The sequence below is a fragment of the Solea solea genome, chromosome 3 (assembly GCF_958295425.1).
Source record: "Solea solea chromosome 3, fSolSol10.1, whole genome shotgun sequence".
Classification (NCBI taxonomy): Eukaryota; Metazoa; Chordata; class Actinopteri; order Pleuronectiformes; family Soleidae; genus Solea; species Solea solea.
The window spans coordinates 3860023-3879819 of record NC_081136.1 but is presented as its reverse complement, the minus strand read 5'-3'; the positions used below and the strand labels follow the sequence as shown (position 1 = coordinate 3879819).

At 43.8% G+C, this 19797-nt stretch overlaps 1 protein-coding gene across 2 annotated transcripts; it reads right to left on the bottom strand.

Moving 5' to 3' along the window:
* Window positions 1–2548: 2548 nt before the first annotated feature.
* On the bottom strand, window positions 2549–11675 carry LOC131455935 (uncharacterized). Of its 2 annotated transcripts, none has more exons than XM_058623817.1 (2): window positions 8814–11675; window positions 2549–5074 (listed from the first exon to the last, which is right to left on the bottom strand). In XM_058623817.1, the coding sequence occupies exons 1-2, from the start codon at window positions 11293–11295 to the stop codon at window positions 4929–4931; spliced, it is 2628 nt and encodes an 875-aa protein (XP_058479800.1). In that variant the 5' UTR covers window positions 11296–11675; the 3' UTR covers window positions 2549–4928. The 2 variants fall into 2 exon arrangements, with proteins under 2 accessions (XP_058479800.1, XP_058479801.1); XM_058623818.1 differs by having other exon boundaries at window positions 8821–11675.
* Between the last annotated feature and the right edge of the window lie 8122 nt (window positions 11676–19797).

Sequence of the window (19797 nt, the reverse complement as noted above, 5' to 3'; positions counted from 1 at the left end):
CTTCACGCCTTTAGATATTGTGCTTGTTTAACAATAAAAACAGACACTAACTTCCAGACACTAGAAACAAGTGAACGTCCCATGGTGCAGCCTATACAATTTAAATAAATAAAAGTAAAAGCGTCAGTACAGGTTTTCTTTGCTCCACATAACAAAGAAATCATTCAAACTGAATCATTTCCAGGTTTGAGAAACACTGATTGACATTTTTCCACATTTTCTGACATTTTATGGACCAAGCGGTTACTCCGTTAATCGAGGAAACAATCGACAGATTAACCGATTATGAAAATAATCATTAGTTGCAGCTCTAACCCCATTTGCATCTGTTTTACATCCACCCCAAACATCATCTCCATCACTACCCTACATAACTCTGTGTGTCTTTTGCATTGGCGACCATTGAAGAGGTAATTTCCCCACGATTTCTGGTTGTATTGTTCCATTTTCGTGCGTCATCGTAAACTCTCCTGCGACGTGAACAACGCCAAAATGTACGCAAAGTTCGGACGAAAGCCTCGTCCATCTCCATCTTTTGCGTAGAGTAAAAATGGGCCTTAAGACTTTTGCACAGCATGTATTTTAACCTGACCCAACCTTTCTGAATTTTTGTCCAGCTCCTCCAAGAACCACCAGAGGAAGCTTGCGTACCACTGGTGGTACCCGTACCACAGTTTGAGAAACATGGATCCAATGCATTTCACCAACTCTGGAGGTCATTAGCACCTGCTTGATATAGTAAAAAAGCAAAAATCTAGCGTTAGGGTTGTGGAGGTTATTGGAGATTGAGTTTCACTGTGCGTATGTCGTGCAGGTGCATGCAGGGAAATGGTCAGTATGAGTGATATGGAAGCGTCCGTCTGCTCTTTAGCTCATTCCATTGTCTTATAAACAGCAGAGGCGTTTATTCATCCAGGGAAAGTAAAGAAAACAGGACGTGCTGGGTCCCTTTCTGCTCACAGTTAGAAAAAGTCCATCACTGAGAATAAGACACAAGAATATCTTTTTACAAAGAAAGTCTCTGTCTGAGGTTTTAGACGACGGATCCTCTTAATGACTTAATCCCAGTCTCGGTCTCAGCGGTCTCCGCTCGTTGTGCGTATGTGTGTGTGTATCTCGGTGTAATCCTCGCTGTGAGATGGGAGCCCAGCGCTGACCTCACTGTTTGGTTTCACAGGGTCCTCTGGGGGGCCCCGCAGAGGTTCTGGGGCCCGGTCCTTACAGCAGAGGAGTCTAAAACCCCTACATGCAGGCCGGGGTCCGCAGGGACCGCCAGTCCCGGCTCCTGTTACCGCCCCGGTTAGTCACGCTCTCTGTGAGATTTATGTGTGGAACAGTAGAGAGGGTTTAGGTTGCACGATACGACCAAAGTGTCGCGATATTAATCCTCCTGTAATTCCAAAGATTGTTGTTTGTTTTTTTGGTACATTTTAAGTTTCTGTACGTCATTATCATTCAATGTACGGCCATGAATGTATAACTTATATATATATAAAAAAAAAGTTATACCAAAACTGCACCATAACTTTTCCAATTTCTAACTTAAAAAGAATCCTCAATTGAATTCTGCTCATGTGTAGCTCAATTACATCCCCTGCAATCTAGCTAACACTGTGTTAGCCTTCTGCCCCAAATAACCTTATGAAAATTTTATTAAAAAAAAGAATATAGTTAAATTATTCATATTCTGTGGTTTGCAGCAGTGGACAAAGCAGATTTTCTGCTGCGTGTGGCTGCATATGAAACGTGTTTCCTCCGTCTTGAGGACCAGTTTAAGTGCTTTTCACTCAAGATTCACGGCCGTTAAGGGTATATTTATGTCTCAGCTAATAGTTAATATTAAGTTCAAATGACTATTACGTACGACGTCACGTTATTTATTATGACACGTACTCAGTGTCTCTCTGTCTTTGACTTTTCCGCAATAATTGAAATGAAATGCAGGTGCATTCACATAAAATTGACTTATTTTTGGATTTTTCTTGAAACAAATACAACATAAGCAGGTGTGGAGGAGATAATCAAGGAAATGTATACACTAGAAATCAGTGAATTCAATTGTAAATGTTTAAAATTATCATATTTAAACACAAAAAAAACCACAACTGGATAATAAACTTTATTAGTGTTAAGTTAAAGAGCTGAGCTTGTCCAACTTTAAATACATGTCTCTTGCTATCACTTTAAACAATGTCTATTAATGTATTTATATACTATTTAAACATTAACTTAAGTTTAGATTCATTGAAAGAGGATTAGCATTTTCTCTCTTTTTGGCTGTAAATAAACCAAAAAATGAGAGATAAGCGCAAAAAAATGTCTGATTTCCTCGTAAAAATCCATTTCATTGCATAATAAATTGTAATCCTGGGGAGACAGGGCTAAGTACGCTATCCTGGAGGTCCGTGGGGAAGTATGGGGGGTCCAAGTCCACCTGTCCCCCCATGCCCCGAGCAGCCAGGGTGGGTCAGCCAGCAGAGAGGTGGTCCCCTCCCCGCCTGGCTCCGTCCACACACACCAGCAGCAGCAGAAACCACCACCTCCACCACCACCTCCACCCTATCGACGCTAAACAGTGTGAAACAACACAATAACCACGAGGCTTTCAGTCCAAATGTCAGCCAGGACAAGTGCTGGCTTTTAAAAACGACCACCACACATTTGCCAAGCTGTGTGGTCTCTTTACGTGAAGATATGTAGCTGTCACTATTTTTTTATTTTTTTTAGCTTGTTTTAGCGTGTTTGCTTTTGGAGGAGCTCACTCTCGCAACACATTTCTCCAGTTTGGAGACATTTCCTCTTAGAAATCTGACAAATTGTAGTTGTCGATGTGACGCTCGAAGGGATTTAACAAAAGGAATTTATGGCGTTTGACAGCGTGTTGACACTGATGCGTAAGTTATGTGGACGTATCTTCCTGCCAATGCCATTTGTGCCAGTGCTCAGCAAACACTGCAATGGTCATTCACTTGTTTTATTAAAACTTACATGTTTTAACGGTTTCCCATACCCAAAATTAAAGAACAAACAAACAAAGGACAAAATTGAATAAAGGACTAATAATGCCTGGAGGCATTTCAGACTGTTTTAATCAGATATTACGACGTTGTCCTGCAAGGTGGATGTGAATGCACATTAGCTCGCACTCATGCCCTCTCTGCTCATCCGAAGAAGATAGAGGAACAGTGACGTTATATTGTTTTGTCGTAAAAATGGAGGACACAAAGAAGCTAAAACGGCAGACAGTCATGACAGCAAAACATTTTAAAAAAGCGACGTGTCATCATTCTTCTCATTCTACACCAGGCAGCTAAGTAATGAAAACAAAAGCAAGTAAGTTAGCAGGGGAGTTAGCGGCAAGAGCAGTATTAGCAGCTTCATTAGCAATGGTTTAAACAATAGAGTTAGCATTAGAGTTAATGGCATTGTTACCTGCTGAGTTAGCAACTTCATTAGCAATGGTTTAAACAGTAGAGTTAGCAGTAGAGTCAATGGCAGAGTTAGCAGCTTCATTAGCAATAGTTTAAACAGTAGTTAGCAGTAGAGTCAATGGCAGAGTTAGCAACTTCATTAGCAATGGTTTAAACAGTGGAGTTAGAAGGAGAGTTAATAATAACTTAGTTACCAGCGGAGTTAGCAGCTATTAGTTAGTGACAGTGTGAACAATGGCCGTGCAGGGATGCTAACAAATCGAGTTAGCAGCGGAGTTAGCGGTGGAGTAAGTCCCAGAAAGCGAGATTTCGTCCAGCACCACAGTGTGAAAAAGATGCTCGACAACGTAACTGACAATTAATCGACAATCAAACCTTTATTAGCAGATCATTTTGCCGACAACGTCAGCTAATCTTTCTAAGGCTAATCTCTACATACGTCATTCTCTTGACCCTGACACAAAAAACTGGTCTCTGCTACTAAGCATGAAGATGCAAACGCCAACTAATAATACATCTATTTCTAAATGAATGTGATTATTATAATTAATTCCCTCGTTATAGGGGTTGTTAGCATCCCAGTGCAACAAAGCAGAGACATAAGGGCTGCTACACACACGCCCCTGCATGGATGCTGACCACAAACAGGCAGCGTAAACAATGCAGAGTCTGCCTCATGTTTTATCTCCTTGCCACCCACAGTTTACACCAGCGGGGAGCTGAAACCCAGCGCCGCCTCGGGTTCATCTGTAAATCTCAGCCCCCCCTCCCCCCAAAACCACCACCACCACCTCGAGCTAATCACCGTACCCAGGCACATCACGGTGCAAGGCTGCGGGGGCCATTAGGATTAAACCCCCCTCTGGCTCCCAGTCAAACTTATTAAAACACAAAGTGTAACCTTAAACTGTTAAGAGTCCTCATTCCAGTTTCCCACCGTGGCTCGGTTCCGCTGGTGTCTGAAAATCAAGCCAGCTCCATCTCTGTGTGTCTGTGTGTGTGTGTTTTTGTGTGTGATTTTTCAGGCATTGTTTTAAGAGCGAGCAGCGCTGGCGTTTGAGAAGCCCCTGCAACTCGTTTGGACATTCTTTGCCAGTGAGGAGTTCCTCTGGGGCCGATGTTTGAGTTTTGAGTCATTACTTCACGCTTCTCGAATGGAAAGAAGACGCTCAGGATGATGAACAATAGGAGGGAAATGGAGTCATCTTGGACCAGGGATTCCCCCACTTTCCCCTCCTCCTCCTCCTCCTATGACTTTTCCTCTGGCACTTGTGTCCAGGACTGACCTGCTTGACCCGTTCTTAACAGTGTCTGACAAAAGGAATCCACGTCTTTACTCTCGTCAATAAAAAGGTTATAAACACCAAACGTACATTTCACCGCCGCGGTCCAAGTTTAGGTTTGTGAAAAGGCTAAGTGAGCGGTGAGACTCTGATTCCAGAGCTGCTTTGAATTCTCCTCCCACGTTCTCAGCGCTGGCTCGGGGCAGATGAAAGGCTACATCAGCCGTCGTTGCTTGTGTTTGTCGGACATGTTTTCCTTGATTCCCTCTCCCCGTGTGGTCTCCATCAGACCTTGCTTTGAAAAAAAGCCCCGGTGAGAGGTGGCAACAAGGAGGAAGGAACTCCATGTGGCAGCTGAGTCTGTAACGAGAAGCGCAAAATCACCTAGAGGCAGTCACTGTGTTTACATGTATGTTAAAAGTCCAATTTTAGTCCAACTAAGACAGGCAATCGGACAACTTGCCGAGTCTGAGTATACATGCGGAGGAGAAAATCAATTTATTGCCCGTGTATGTCTGACTCCACCCCTGTAGGTGGCGCTGTACCTCTCGATCTCAAAAGGAAACTTTGATGCATGCGCAGAACATCACCAAGTACGACTCCAGTCCGACTAAGCGTATACATGCACGAGTAATCGGACTATGAATCGCATTATCCAAGTATGTTAGTCCGATTAAGACTAGCTCAGTTTTAGGCAGACTAACGTATTTATATGACATTAAGAAAACTGAATTATTGAAAATAGAGTTAGCGGAGGAGTAAGCATCTTATTTAGCAATGGTTTAAACAGCAATGTTAGCGGTGCATTTAGCAGTTTAGATGGCAACGGTGTCAACAATGGAGTTAGCAGGAGAGTTAACAATAAGTTAGTTATCAGCAGAGTTAGTTAGCGAAGTTAGCAGCTATTAGTTAGTGACAGCGTTACAAATGGCCTTGCAGGGGAGCTAACTATCGATTAAGCAGCAGAGTTAGCAGTGGAGTAAGCGTCTATCGTCATGTTTTGCTTTATTTAATTCACTCAGATCACATACCCTGGCATTTTCAGTAGAACATTATTTCTGATTTTCCTCCAAGTGCCAAAGTTTGAGAACCCTAGGGTTAAAAAAAAACCATGCCTTTATATAAATATATATGATGTAAATAAAAGAGCAACCGTAGCTGTTGATACATGGTTGCGTAATGTTGCTGCTCCAGTTTATTCTTACAGTAATATTTTTAATATTTAATGTTATCATTTCCTCCTCCTCTCGTCCCAATTCCTGGTATTTTTTCCAGGGCAGAAACGTGTAGAAGCTGAAGGTGAGATTTAGTTTTCTTAACATAAATCTTTAATCGCTGAATCTGAAGTTTCCACTTATTAATTTTTACCTTTTATCAATACGTCAACTTTACCACCGCCCTCAAGCATAAAAATACGTTTTAAAATCTGTGATATTTAAGAGTTATTCTCATCTTCTGTACTGTTTATACGTACAGATCGAAAATGCGCATAAAAACAGGCTCATAAAAAAAAAACACCCTCCGTCTCCTGATAAATGCTGCTTCAAACTGATCATGGCATTTTGCAGAGGTTGATGGTTTTGAGATGGTTTTTACACCGACTCCAATTTTGTTCTATTTTCTATATAAAACTTATGTGAGACTGTGTTTTTTAGTTTAATGTAAATGCCTTTTGATTTATGAATCTCGATAAAAGCCTCTTTATCTACAGTGTATTTCAACGTGAGTGGAAACCTAAAATGAAAGAGTTGGGACATTAACTTTTGCACTTAATGCATCAGAGTTTATATAGCAACTGTATTTTATCCGCTATTAACCTTACTTTTATTTAATTTAAGTTTTTTCCCCCAAATGTCTGTTTGGAAATACATTTCTTTCTAATGTTATTTAGTCTTTATTGGACACCAAAGCCCTTTATTATTGAATTGAAAGCAATTAAATGCTTCTTTATATCATTATTTGGTGTTTTTATTTCACATTTGAGTTACAAATCTCTATGAAAGTCAAAATGCTGATCAGTGAGTTTCCACTAACTTTTGTTTAACAGCATCTTTATCTTTATTCCAACATGGGAGTGAAAACCTCAAATGAAAAGGGTTTTAACTAATCAAATTTCCCATTTTATTTCCATGTGTTAGTGAGTTTATGGCTCAGTCATAGCTTAATATTCATGTTTGTGGCATAAAAAGACAGTTTTATTTGTTTTATATGCACAAAAAAAGAAATAAATACAGCAATGTTTTCTCCATATCAACATTTTAACCATATTTCTTTCCCAAAAACTATTTTTTCTTATGTTATATAATCTGTATAGGACAATGAAGATCGTTAGGGAAACAAAAGTATATCACAAAGACAAAAACAGTTAAATTAAACTAATTATTTTTTGTTTCGATGTCTCTCGCTATCAGTGGACATGTGTGAGCGTGAGCAGGAAGCACTTGAGCTAACAAGCTACCAGCTGTGTCCTCCGTGTTGACGTCACTCTGGCTTGTAAAAAAAAAAAGGGGTCTTCTTTGAACATTTGTCATCTGGTTTAGGAGATATTTTGCTTGTCAACAAGGCCTCCTCTCACCTGGGAAACAGCAGATGATGGGAGCTGGACGGAGAAGGAGGAGGAGGAGGAGGAGGGAGGAGGAGCTAGAGGACAACCTGGGTAAACACCAACAAGGGTCACGCAGGGTTCGAAAGCCTAACATGCTGCTGCCTCACTCGTCTAATTTCTACCTCCTCCTCCTCCTCCTCCTCACATAGTGATACAGTAGCTCCCCGCAAATGACAAGTGTATCTACTTATTATAAATGTACACGTGTTACTGAAACCAGGTAATCCACAGAGACAGAATGTGAAGAATTCCCTGAACCCCATCTCCAGAAAGATGATTTGTACGCCGTGTGGCTCCGGGCATTATATCACGCTGAAGGAGAAGCAGAAGAAGAAGAAGAAGAAGCCCCTCGCCTTCACTTGACGGTTCCCCCCGCAGTTTAAGTTACATGATGAATGACGGGGGCAATCAGATCGACTTTCCGATGCAGCACGACATCAGAGACGGAGCGGGGAGGAAGAGCTGTTTTTTGGCAGCCCCCGGGCCAAAAGGACATCCAGATAAAGTGGAGATGCGGTAGCGTGGAACTCCACAACAGATCACGCTGCCATAAAATAGACTAAAATGTGTGGTTTTATCTCCAAAAACCAGAGATTCACGCTGCAATTATTCTGAGATAATATTATGAAGAAGTCGCGAGGAGGAGTTTTTGGGAGGGGGGTTGAGGATCAGGGTGTCACTCGTCCGCTCAGCCTCCATTGAGCGCTTGATGGATGCTCTGTAACCAATGGAGATGGAGTGCAGCCACAGCCGCGCCAAGCACACACAATCTTCTCAGCAGATTAACTCTCATTGATTTATAGAGATTTACCTCAGGAAAGAAAACAGCTGGTCCCAAAAAAAAAAGGAGGGACAAATACCAGACCTGGCAAAGGCATAAATTCAGCCGGAGGTAAAGCCAATTCATTTGTTAAAAAAAAAGAAAAAGATGATGATTCTGATCACCGTAGAAGCGCATCGAGGATACGGTTACTGACGAGGTGCTGTGTGACACGAAGGCAGCGGCGCTCAGTCACAAAAGATAATAAGCTTTGAGTGGAAATCGCTTGAAGGTCAAATATGTGACATTCTTTCTTATATGATGTCAGGAAATAAACGTTTTACGTAAAAAAAACGTGCAAAAAACGTTTTACGTAAACACCACACAACCCCCCCCCCCAACAAAACTCTAAAAGCTGTAGGACATATGCCAGGCCTGGGTGTGGCGCTGTACAGAAATACACCAAACACAAAAACGCCAAAACCTAAGAAGACGCTGAGCATGCGCGCCGTGTATAAACTTTATTTGAATTAGTCATGGCGACTCTCACAACAGATCAAAGAATCTGGAACACAAGAAGTGGAAGATAATGAAGATTTAGAATCCACTTTTTGGCATTTTGTTTTGACCCACGCTACGTTACACAAACGCAGCATTATACCGATTTTAATACATTTCAAAGGCTATTTGTGTATGGATAATTATACTGCATTATCAATTTCAGGTTTGCGTACCACTCACAGTTTTGCCAAGGGGACCGTCCCACAACACCAAGGCACCGACCCTTTGCAGTTTATCCGGATATAGGGGGCTTTCTCGAGCGCTGACGAGTAGATCGATGCTTTCTGGGCGAGCCAGTTCCCCCGGTTCAACTCCGGGGAAAAACTGCTCCAAGCCCTCTGATGTTACTACTTGGCCCACTTTGGCAATGGTATCCAAACCATAACAGGCCATTCGGTGAAGCCTCATAGTCCCTCGTGAGGTCCCCACTCTTATTGTTAGGAGATACCTTTTCGTTGGTACTATCTCTTTGAATGTATTAACTCCATGCAAAGCAATTGAGACCGGTTTGCCAGTCAGTCCGAGTCTCTCTGCAGCTTGGTGCGTTATGTAATTAGTGTCAGAGGCGAGGTCAATCAAGGCCCCGATGCTGTCTCCTCTCTTCGTTGTGACGTGCACAAGCATCATGAGGACAGGGTACTCTGGTAACTCATCCGGCTCCAGTGGATCCCGGCCAGAACACACTCTCACTGCTGCCTTGTTTGTAAAGAGTTTGCAGACATCTTCCAACTGGCGGGGCGTTAATCCTAACTGGGCGAGCGCAGCCTCCTGCTCCTCTGTGGCACCGCAAGGTTTCCCCTTCTTTGTGGCACCCTTAGGGCAGAGAAAATAGTGGTGGTCTGCCGGGACGTCATCTTTCTTACACCTCTCATTTTTACAGAGGAACCTTGGAGTGCAGGTACTGTCGACCCTGTGGTCACCCAGGCACTTTTTGCATACTTTTGCCTTTTCTACTTGAGTCTTTCTCTCTGACGGGGAGGCTTTCCTAAAGGTTTCACAGCGGAATAGTTCATGTCCCTCCTCGCCGCACATGGCGCATGGTTTCTGGTGGTGATCTCCTGTGGGGGCTATGACCTTACTTGCTGTCGCCCTAGTGAACAACTTCCTCTCTCTCCTCCAATCAGCCGGCTTCTCGCGGTAGTTGGGGCTTTCAGGAGTGTGAGTGGGGTTTGGCTTGCTGGACTGATTTGGCTTCAAAGACGCCTTTCTTCTAAGCATAGGCCTTTGGCTTTGCAAGAACAGCAAGAGCCTCTCGATACGGGTTCCCGGGAGAGCATCTTCCTTGGAGCCGCATTCCTGAAAGAGGCTTTGCATACGGTCAGGGAGACTGTGCTCTAAAGACCACATCAGTATGGGGTCATTAAGAGCTTTTTCCCACCCCAGGTATTTTAGGTCCATTACTCCTCTCTCTATTGCTAAGATCAACTCTAACATCTCACGTGGCTGATGATCTTTCACAATCGGTCTTGACTGTAATTCCAATATGATTTCTTCTGCTGTGAGTGCTTTATCGCCGTAGCAGTCCTCTAGTTTTCTGAAGACACCGCTTACGTCCTTGCAATACCATAATCGGAGGTCATTTTTCACAGGCTCACTTATGCTTTCCAACAGCTGAAGCTTCTTGATCTCCCGTGGTACTGCGGGGTCCAACTGAGCCTGGATACTCTCCCATTCGGCCTTCCAGGGCCAATAGTCTCTACTCTCTCCAGAGAATTTGGGCAAGCTTACTGGCATGAATGTTACTGTGGTTTGGGCAAAGGAGCTGTCCGCGCCAAAGTTGCTGGCGTGCACTGTGCTCTCTTGTCCCATACTGGAGTTGGCGGGGGCGGTGTGAAGCCTCGGTGGCCGTGGTGTGCTGGTGAGGGTTGGTGGCCGAGCGAAACTGACAGTGGGTCCATGACTAGGTTGTTGAGGCTGCTGAGGGGGGCATCCGGTTTCCATGGTACCCTGCCTGATTGCAGAGTGGGGGTGCACAGGTGGGGTAGTACTAGCATGGGTTACTGGTCTGGTAAAAATGGTGTGCTTGCTTCCTTTGTCCTCTTCCTCCTCACTTCTCTCACTGCTGCCTTCGTCATTGCGTTTGTTATCCCGGCGGCATGCCCACTCATCCATCAGTTCCTCCTTTTTTTTTTCTAATCTTAAAAGGAGTGTCCATTTCTCTTTTCCGTGTGGCCGATAGTCTCTCCAAGCATACACAGCATCTCTGAGTTTATGGAGTTTCCGATCCAGTGTTCTTCTTTCGGCCTCTTGCTGATTCCACGGCACTACATTTTTCCTCCCGAGTGCCTCGACCTGATCGAAAGCCGAATTGAACTCTGTCACGTGGGCGTCTATATCCCGCGCAGCATCCTTGAACCACAGTATTTCCATAGTCTCACGGTACCTTTGCACAATGGCGTCCCTCTTTGCCAGGGCGTCGCTCAGTTCACAGTTGTCGTCCGTTGGGTCTATCTGTCCCAGTTCCTCGATATATTCATTGCAGGCATCGACGAAAACACCATAATCGCTCCTCAATCCTGCCAACTCTCCCGACAATTTATCTTGACATAGATGGCCAGCGTAGACATTAAGGCGGTTAATACGCGCTGTCAGGTTCCGCTGCTCATTTGACCGTCTCCGCTGTAGGTTTTCCAGATCTGGCTTGTTGTCTGCCATTTTGCTTCTCTGAATTCCTGACTCACTCCTGAAAAGGAATTGTTTAAAAGATTTGATTCTCTCAAAAAGTGTGGTTCGTTCAAAGGATTCAGTTTTTTGCAAACGACTCGTCCACGAATGGCACAGGTCACAACGTCACAGTCTGTGAGGCTCTTCCGTAGCACCGGTAGTAGCTCAACGGTTTAGCTCCCAGAACACAGTCACTTTTATCAGCTCTGTATTCCTTATGCGATCTTCACAGCCTTCCTTACGGCTGCGGCACTCCCTCCGTTTTAGTGGTTCACGGCCGCTTCACCAGCGTCTCTGGGTCTCCAGTTTTGGTCCTTCACGATCGCTGTTCTCCGCTCGGCACTCGGCTCCGAAAGCGGTTTTACAACTGTCCAGATCCTTTCAGCTTAATAATCCGTATGGCGGGAACAACTCGAGTGTCTTTATGAAGATTAATTTCACACACAGTTAAGTCGTACGAGTTCTGATGATTAGAAGTTTGACAAAGACACATACGAGGTTAACATACAACAAAAGAGCTTTGATAGCAAAGCTTTGATCACAACAGTGCTTTGATACCAACTGAGCTTTGATTAGAACAGCACACGCTCCAAACACACAGACTGGAGGTTATTTTAAACATAATCTCTGTCACATATAACAATAAATGAGTGATAGATTTGCCTGCTGGAAAGTTCTACAGTGGGAAACAGCATTTGTCAAATCACTAAAGAGCCCTGTAGATCAGGTCGGTAAAGTGACGCAGAGACTGTGCATTTGAATCGATGTATCAGTTAAATAAAGAAAATAGAGCTTTTCTCATGTTAGCAATAAAATCAGTGTCACTTTACGTCTCACTGGGGTCAAGTCTGGAGGCTCACTTCGAGCTGTGAAGTGTGAATTATTGTGCTAAATAGGGATTTCTCTATTTTAAAAACCCCCCTCAGGTATAAAGAAGTCAGAGAACACCGTATTAGCCGGACTTTAAGCGGGAGCTATTAAGTAAAGATTATCTGCCAAGTTGAAATCGGGAGTGATGTGATAATCGTGGAGTCAGTGGAGGAAGGAAGGAATCTGTGTGGGTTTTTTTTAACTTACTTTGTCCATCTCTCCGATGTTTCGGACTGGCTTCCACCCCACACTTAACACCCCTCCATTAAAGTGAAATATCAGATGTGGTCTGAACATGAACATTAACACAGCTCCCATGACATCAGCTCCGTGTTTTGGCCAAAAAAAAGCCTCGAATCTTTGGCACAAAAAGCGTCCACATCAGTAAGTGTCTTATTTTCGTGGACTCGCACAGTCCAAGTATACGAACTGTGGAGCTGTGGTTGTAATTCACTGCATTAGTCTGTAACTGTGCACTGTCAGTGTTGTCAACATCCATATTTTCTTATTACTTTGAAAAGCCCGAGGTGTATGAAATGTCCTATAGCTACAAATAAACTTGTTTTCTTTGCCATTCGTTTCCTTACAAATAGAAATGTCATGTCATGACATTTTGAAGTTGTAGGACACAATTGTTTTTCCCAGTCTTCAGACAAGTCTGGACAAGTCCAGTCGTGTCCCACGACACTCCAGGGACTTGGCATCGAGTCATCATGCAACAGAGTAAAACAGAATAGTGAAAATGATCTAATGAATAGTCAGTTTACTGGCAGAGAAGACTGAGGATCAGTTTAATAATGAAGGCAAACAGAAAATCAAGGTCAAAAAAGAGGCTGAAATCCATCCAAACAAAAACCCCATAATACACAGCAGCCAATCTGGCAGGGAGCAGTGGAGGACAGCAGGTTTATATAAGCGACTGCTGCCTAATTAGGGAGAATGAGTCACAGGTGTGGAGGAGATCAGCGACGCCAGGTGAGCTGATTCTCTTGACTCTGCAATGACAGATGTTAATAAATATCTCACCTTTCCTTACATGATTAAGATAAAATATCATCATGTTGCAACTGATTAGCTCTGATTGACTCAATCTTATACTTAAGCTGTTCCCTTAAAATCCCTATCTCCCAGTAAAATATGTGTCTTTCACCGTTAATTTGAGCAATAATAAAAATAATAATACAATTCATGATAATAAAGCACTTTTAGCTGATAATTCCTCAATGTACATAGATAGTAAATTTATATTAAAGTAGCAACACACAATTCCACATTCATGACCGTTTCGTGATCCGATTACACAGCTTTTTCAAAAACATGTTGATACAAAGACATTTCCTGTGACTAATTCTTATATACTATATATACTTAAACAAAACACACTTTTAAAAAAGGGCAGTATTTGTAAGAAAATGTGTACTTAAATGTGTTAAAATTCATTTTAATTATGTCTCAAACATGTGCGGCTATCTGCCTAGACAGGTTGTGGTGAAACGGAAAAATTGGGGAGCAGCAGCAGAGATTGAAATCAAGTCTTTTAGGGGAAGAATAGATTGTTTCACTATCACAATTACTTCTCCCGCCACAGCGGATGATCCAAAGATTGTATTTGACGCAACCCCTCCCATTTATCCGCGCTTGAGACCGACAATACGAGAACATTAGACACTTAACAATGACCGATGAGGTTTGGCTACCTTTTGGGTACCAGCGGCCCTTGATCTGGTAGGGTTTCAAACTGGCAACCCTCCAGTTAGAAGCCCAATTCCCTTCCGCCATCCAATTACACTGTGCGATTACTTTTAAAATCGTAAATAACGACAAGTTTGAGTCAGAAAGTCGCGTCATATTCGGCTTTATTGTGAAACAACGCTGTCTTACTCAGATCTGCGATAATTTACGACATCAGCGAAGTAGTAGTAGTAAATGCTACAAAAAAAAACACAGTGTGTATCTACATTTACGACGCGTGTTGGCTTCTGCTCACCTTTTTCCCTCACTGCAGCGCTTCAGTTATGGGGCTGAATGTTCTGGCCCAGAGCCTCAGATCACTCGTCTGCAGGGACCTAACATTTGTTCAGTATCAGCTCGTACGGTGGACGCAGCCGTGTATCACATGCAGCTGTAGTAGCGTTTAGGTGAGACTCTGCCGACCTTGTGTGTGTGTAATAATGTTACACGGCTACAGCTCAACAGATGTGCACCTCTCTCCTTCTGACTCACACACACACACACACACAGCGAGTCTCTCCTCCCTCCTCCTCCTCCTCTTCCTCCTCCCGTCTGACTATCCTTCCACACCTTGTTGATGGGACCGGAACTTTCCCTGTGTTTCGCCGCGGTGGGCCCTGCTTGACTCATGGGGCTGAATGAGAGGGGTCGCGACCCGCGCCGCGAAGCGCTTCCTGTTTCTGTTGAAGGAGTCCTCCGAGGCCCGCGGTGATCACAGGAGACGCTGCCGGAGCGCGTCCGGTTGGAGGCGATGCCGCGGCGGTGAGAAACATACACCAGCGGGGAGCAGTAGCTGGAACAGGGAAAGGAGGAGGATAGTGAAGTGTTGTTATTTACTGCTCTGAGAGATCCAGGCAGATATATCTGTCAGAGCAGAGGGAAAGTCTTTCTTTGGCCTGTACACATGAGAATCCCAAAAATGTACTGTATTTTATCAGTCCTGAAAACAGATCCCAGAGTGACACTAACCTATGGAACTTTGTGCTCGCGCTACAATTTGCTGTCGCTATCTTCCTCATCGTCGTCTTCTTCTGGTGTTTGGAGTTTGTTTTGATTATTCGCTTTATGGTCATTTTAATTTTCTTACCTTATTGCCCTGACTCGGTCTCTGTTTCTGTGATAATAAAGCGTTGTTACAGCACCACATACTGGCCTGGCATAGAAACTACAACAACATACAGTATATAGAGTAAGTATGAAGACATTTCGTGAAACGATGTTGACGAAAAACACTAGTTTGTACTTGGAAAGTTGTGTTTCTGTGTGGATAAAACCCAAAAAGTCTTTCGTAGGAAAATTAGCACATGCTCGACATATACTTACGATTTCTTTGACACAGGTTACAATGGTTGGAATTTAGCATTGTTTATTTTAGTCAATGTTTAAATCGATTGTTTAGGTCGTTCGATTAACGATAATCAGTGCTGTCTCAATATTTAAAAAGCAAGGATCACTACAAAGATTAATGATAACAACAGGACGATGAATGCGCATCGTAGCTTTGCCAGTCGGAGCTAAAGCCGATAAAAACTTGAATGTACGTCATTTGACCCAGGTTTAAATGCAGATTAAACACATTCTAATGGTCAACAACCCACTTAAACCCTGGTTGAAGTGATCGGTGGAAATGTGGTGTTATATATTAGAGCAGGGGTTCCTCAGTGTTTACGATCCCATAAACAAGAACAACAGCATTTCACCCCAAATCTGATCTTTTGGGCCGTTATTTCCAGACGTTACATGATAACACTATACTCACAAAGGTAACTGCTTTGATGTGAGAACATGACTTACCACCAGAGCAAAGGGCGATGTGGCGCAAGATGATGTAAACAACCTATAAAACTGAAGGAGAGTGCACCGGAAATGTCGTAATTAACCGTCTAAAAAACAAATTTGTCAGATAATCTGTCTGCATGTCAGATGTTCACATGTAACAAACACAGCAGGAGCTTGTCTGGGTCACATGCGTTCACAACAGAGCAGGGAAACCTGACTCGAGCTTTCGGGGACCTGTCTGGACGCTGAGCTGGGTTCAAGTTGTAATCAGGTAACGGGCAAAAAACGGGCCAGTCTGAGTATGTGTGCAGATCTGAGCAGTGAAACCAAGCAATCACCGTGGTAATAGCTGCAGTTCACAGACAGAAAATCAGGGGGGGGGGGACCTTGAGTGTTGAGCTCAGATACTCAGATATTCTCTCAGACTCAGATTGGGTCTGAATAGAGAAATGTTGACCATGCAGTGGTCTAGTTTTTTCGCAGAATGTACGGAACATTCAGGCGAAGGGTGGCACCTGACACTTGACCCCTTGGACTTAATTCTGGAAAAATATGGATAACTTGTTCATATTTTTCCTGCCAACCATAGAGGTTCTTCAAACAACCAAGCCAGAGAAGCCAGAGTTGTCTTCTCCTTCTTCTTCTTCTTTCAACTCCGTCTCAACCTTGACTCTCTTACTTACTTACTAGCACCCCTTGGCCCTTGGTCGGAACTAAGATTCGAACCAGAGAAGCAACAGCGCTAGACACTATTCCGCCATGTGGCCCCACAACTCCGGTCAATTTCCACGCTTCAGTGCGTGTCCTAAAAGCCGCTTATGTCGTCTTCAGACTTGCATAAACATCTTGAAATCCTCATTTCTGAACCTGAACCACTGCCCCACAGAGTCAAAGTCCCTCCGCGGTGACAGTCGTGCAGCAGAAAAGGCCCAAAAAGCAGAAGTTGAGAATCGACAGTCTCAACAGGAACACGTCTTTATTTGAAGCATCGCCCTGTCGTCACTTTAATCCACCAAATCACTATATTTAACCCAATATTGGGGCTCTTTGCGGCTCTTTTACAGGGTTTATCTCTTATCCAACAAACCCAGGCGCCTGACGCCATTGGCTTCTTCTCCTCTGACCTCCTTCTGCCCCGCTGACAACTGTCATGCACTGATTTAGGATTATTTTTAAATCAGGAGCTGTCGAGGTTTGACAGGACGAGGATGGGGTATCTGTGTCCCCGGAGGCCTTGTAAATCTGGACAGTTTACTACAGGGGGAGAGGAGGGGGTTAAGACACGGCCCTGTGTTCTCCGCGTCCAAGCTCGGGCGTAATCCCACCACTTCCTCTCCTCCGCTCGGCTGCCCGGGCTCACGCACTAATGCATTTTCTGTAACTAACAGCCGTTGTTTCCCGATTGTCACGCTCCCATCCCTGACTCCTGGAATGTGTGTGTATACAGTAAAGTGTGTGTAGACGAGGGTGTTAGGGGGTTAGAGCTCTCTGCTGGCTGGAGAGCAGGAGGGGAGTTTGAAAAAAAAAAACCAAAGAGAGACTAGTCGTAGAAGGTCTGGAATTGCAGTTAATATCGACACCACCTTCCTCCTCCAGTGCCGCCGCCGCCGCCACCTCCTCCTCCTCTTACGACTGAGCTCCAGCAGCCAGACAGCGGTGCGGCAACCTGGGCCTCCTGCCTCCGTCACGCTTGCCCCCGCTCTCTCTAGAAATAAGAACACATGGGTGTCAAGTCCCCTCGTGCTGGCAGTGTCCAGCCCCTTTCAACAGCTTTTACTATGTTTAATTAGCCATGTCCCCCCCCTCTATCTCAACACACACACACAGGATGGTACATTATGGCGGCAGTTGAAAGGGGGGGGGGGGGGGCAATCAATTCACACAGACAGCATTTGGTAAAAAAAAAAAACTGACCAGGAGGTCAAGTCCCGCGAAAGGAGTGCAACAGGTTTGCGGGAGATTTGCCAACTAACGTGATGAGAGCATCGACAATAAAATTCACCTGCTCTCCCTCCACGAGGCTTTAGTGGATACTTTACTGAACGCTAAGTGATAAATTCTCACTTTGTCTTCGTCTGTCGTGTTTTTTTTACGAATAATGCGTTTATGAGCTACACATGGTAAAGTAGGTAGCCCGTGTTCTCCTGCACACGTCGGCTGTGATGAGTGGTGATTTAAAAATGACTGTCGCGAGTGTAAACGTTGCTTTTCGAAGACACATTTTAGACAAAAGAAATGTATGGTTACAAAGAGCGGCAAGAAATCCTCACACCTCAAGAGCAAAATTGGTTCCTACCAATAATTTTGGGTTTTTTACGACATCTAGAAACCTCCACAAAAAGTAAAAGTAACATTATATTACATTGTGACTGCTCAAAATGGCAGTCATCTAATGTGACATATTAAAGGATTTAAATGTTTAATGTGCACTTGGTAGTTATTTCAAATTAAATTAATTATTATTTGGATTTTATTACTGATATATATATATCATCTATTCCAAGGGTATTAGAGTTACATGAAAAGTGACTTATCTTGTATACTTAAAGGTGAATTAAAGCACATTTTTAAAAAAGTGCAGTATTTGTTAGAAAATGTGTACTTAAAATTCATCTTAATTATGTCTCAAAATAGTACTTTCTTTTTTCCCCCCTCATAAATAAGCTCCTCATCTTGATTATTAATGACTTACAGATTTAAATTTCAGCTGTTGATTAGCAGCATTTTTAATCAGTAGTTGTGATTAATTCATTATTTTTTTTTATCTTTCCTAGACAATACTGATGATATGCTCCATTAAACTAAGTGGAAAAAAGGGGGGTGTTAAGCTAAAAGGGATATTATGGCGGATGATGTTTCGCCTCCTTCTCGTCTCCTCACAGGTAAGTTGACCCGCCCTGACCCGCTTCTTCAATAACAGCGATAAAGGAAACAACAACAAATGTGGCCACAGTGAAAGATAACCACCGTACTTCAAAGCTTCCCCGCAATCCCCCGTCTCCGAGCATCGTGAACCCCTGATAATCTGCTCAACCTCCGCGACGCAGGAGGTGAAGCTCTCCCTCGTGAACTGTGTTTTCACTAAAAATGGATCCTGACCCCGGTCAGGCTGACCTCCGAGGAGGGGGGCTGACCGCAGGTCCTCGGCAGGTTGTCGCGGGGAATCGGAGCATCGCAGCCAGAGCTCGGGGGTAAAAAGGTTGGAGGGTGCGTGTGTGTGTGAGGTAACCTCTGACCCCGTGATTTGGCTCGGACAAAGCACTTGAGTTCTCAGGAGGGGGAACTCTCGTGTGACCCGGCTCATTTTTGTGTGCAGAGCCACGTCCAGTGTCAGTGAAACACTGTCTGCACAAAGATGGAGGAAGGAAAGGAAGAAGAAAACATTAGAAGACAGGATTGGAGGAAGATTTAGGGGAAACAATTGGATTTTTCAAGTGAATGGTATTCACGCTGACTTTTAGAATTGGTCCAGTAGATCAGATTGGCCAGATTATGTCCATTAAAAGCACATGTTTATTGTGTTTTGTAAGAGTCTGGCTCGCAATTCTCTCTGACCCACTGGATTATTGTGTCCACTGTAGCCTAGCCTAGCCTAGCAATGAGCTGACATTTTGAACCGACAAAAATTGGTTGCTGAAGAATTAAATTGGTAAATAATTATCTGTTACATCATCACACATCTTTTTCACGCTGCAGAGTTAAACACAATTGTCTGGGGGGGGGGGGGGGGCTGCTTAGCCGTTAGCTCTAAGCTAACACCTGAGTCCTTCAGGGGTTAGCTGATTACTTAAACATTTATGATGCTGGAACCAGAAATACTCCCATACGCCAATTTCCAGATGCTTTGGTGTCAGAATTGTCCAACCGGTCATCGTTTCCGACACTGCACAAGTTCATAGGTCATTGGAGAGGCGGGGCAAGGAGTTGTCAACTGTTACTCAATTATTTCTTGCCAACATTCTTGTCTGTATCCTATTATCCTGTTGGTCAACGTCCAGGAGGAGAGGTGCTCTCCTACACGTCCATTTACGTTCCCGACTTTCATAATCGGATCCGACACTGGAACTGTGTCGGCCTCGACCAAATCGCTTGACTTTGTGTCGTCATATCCCG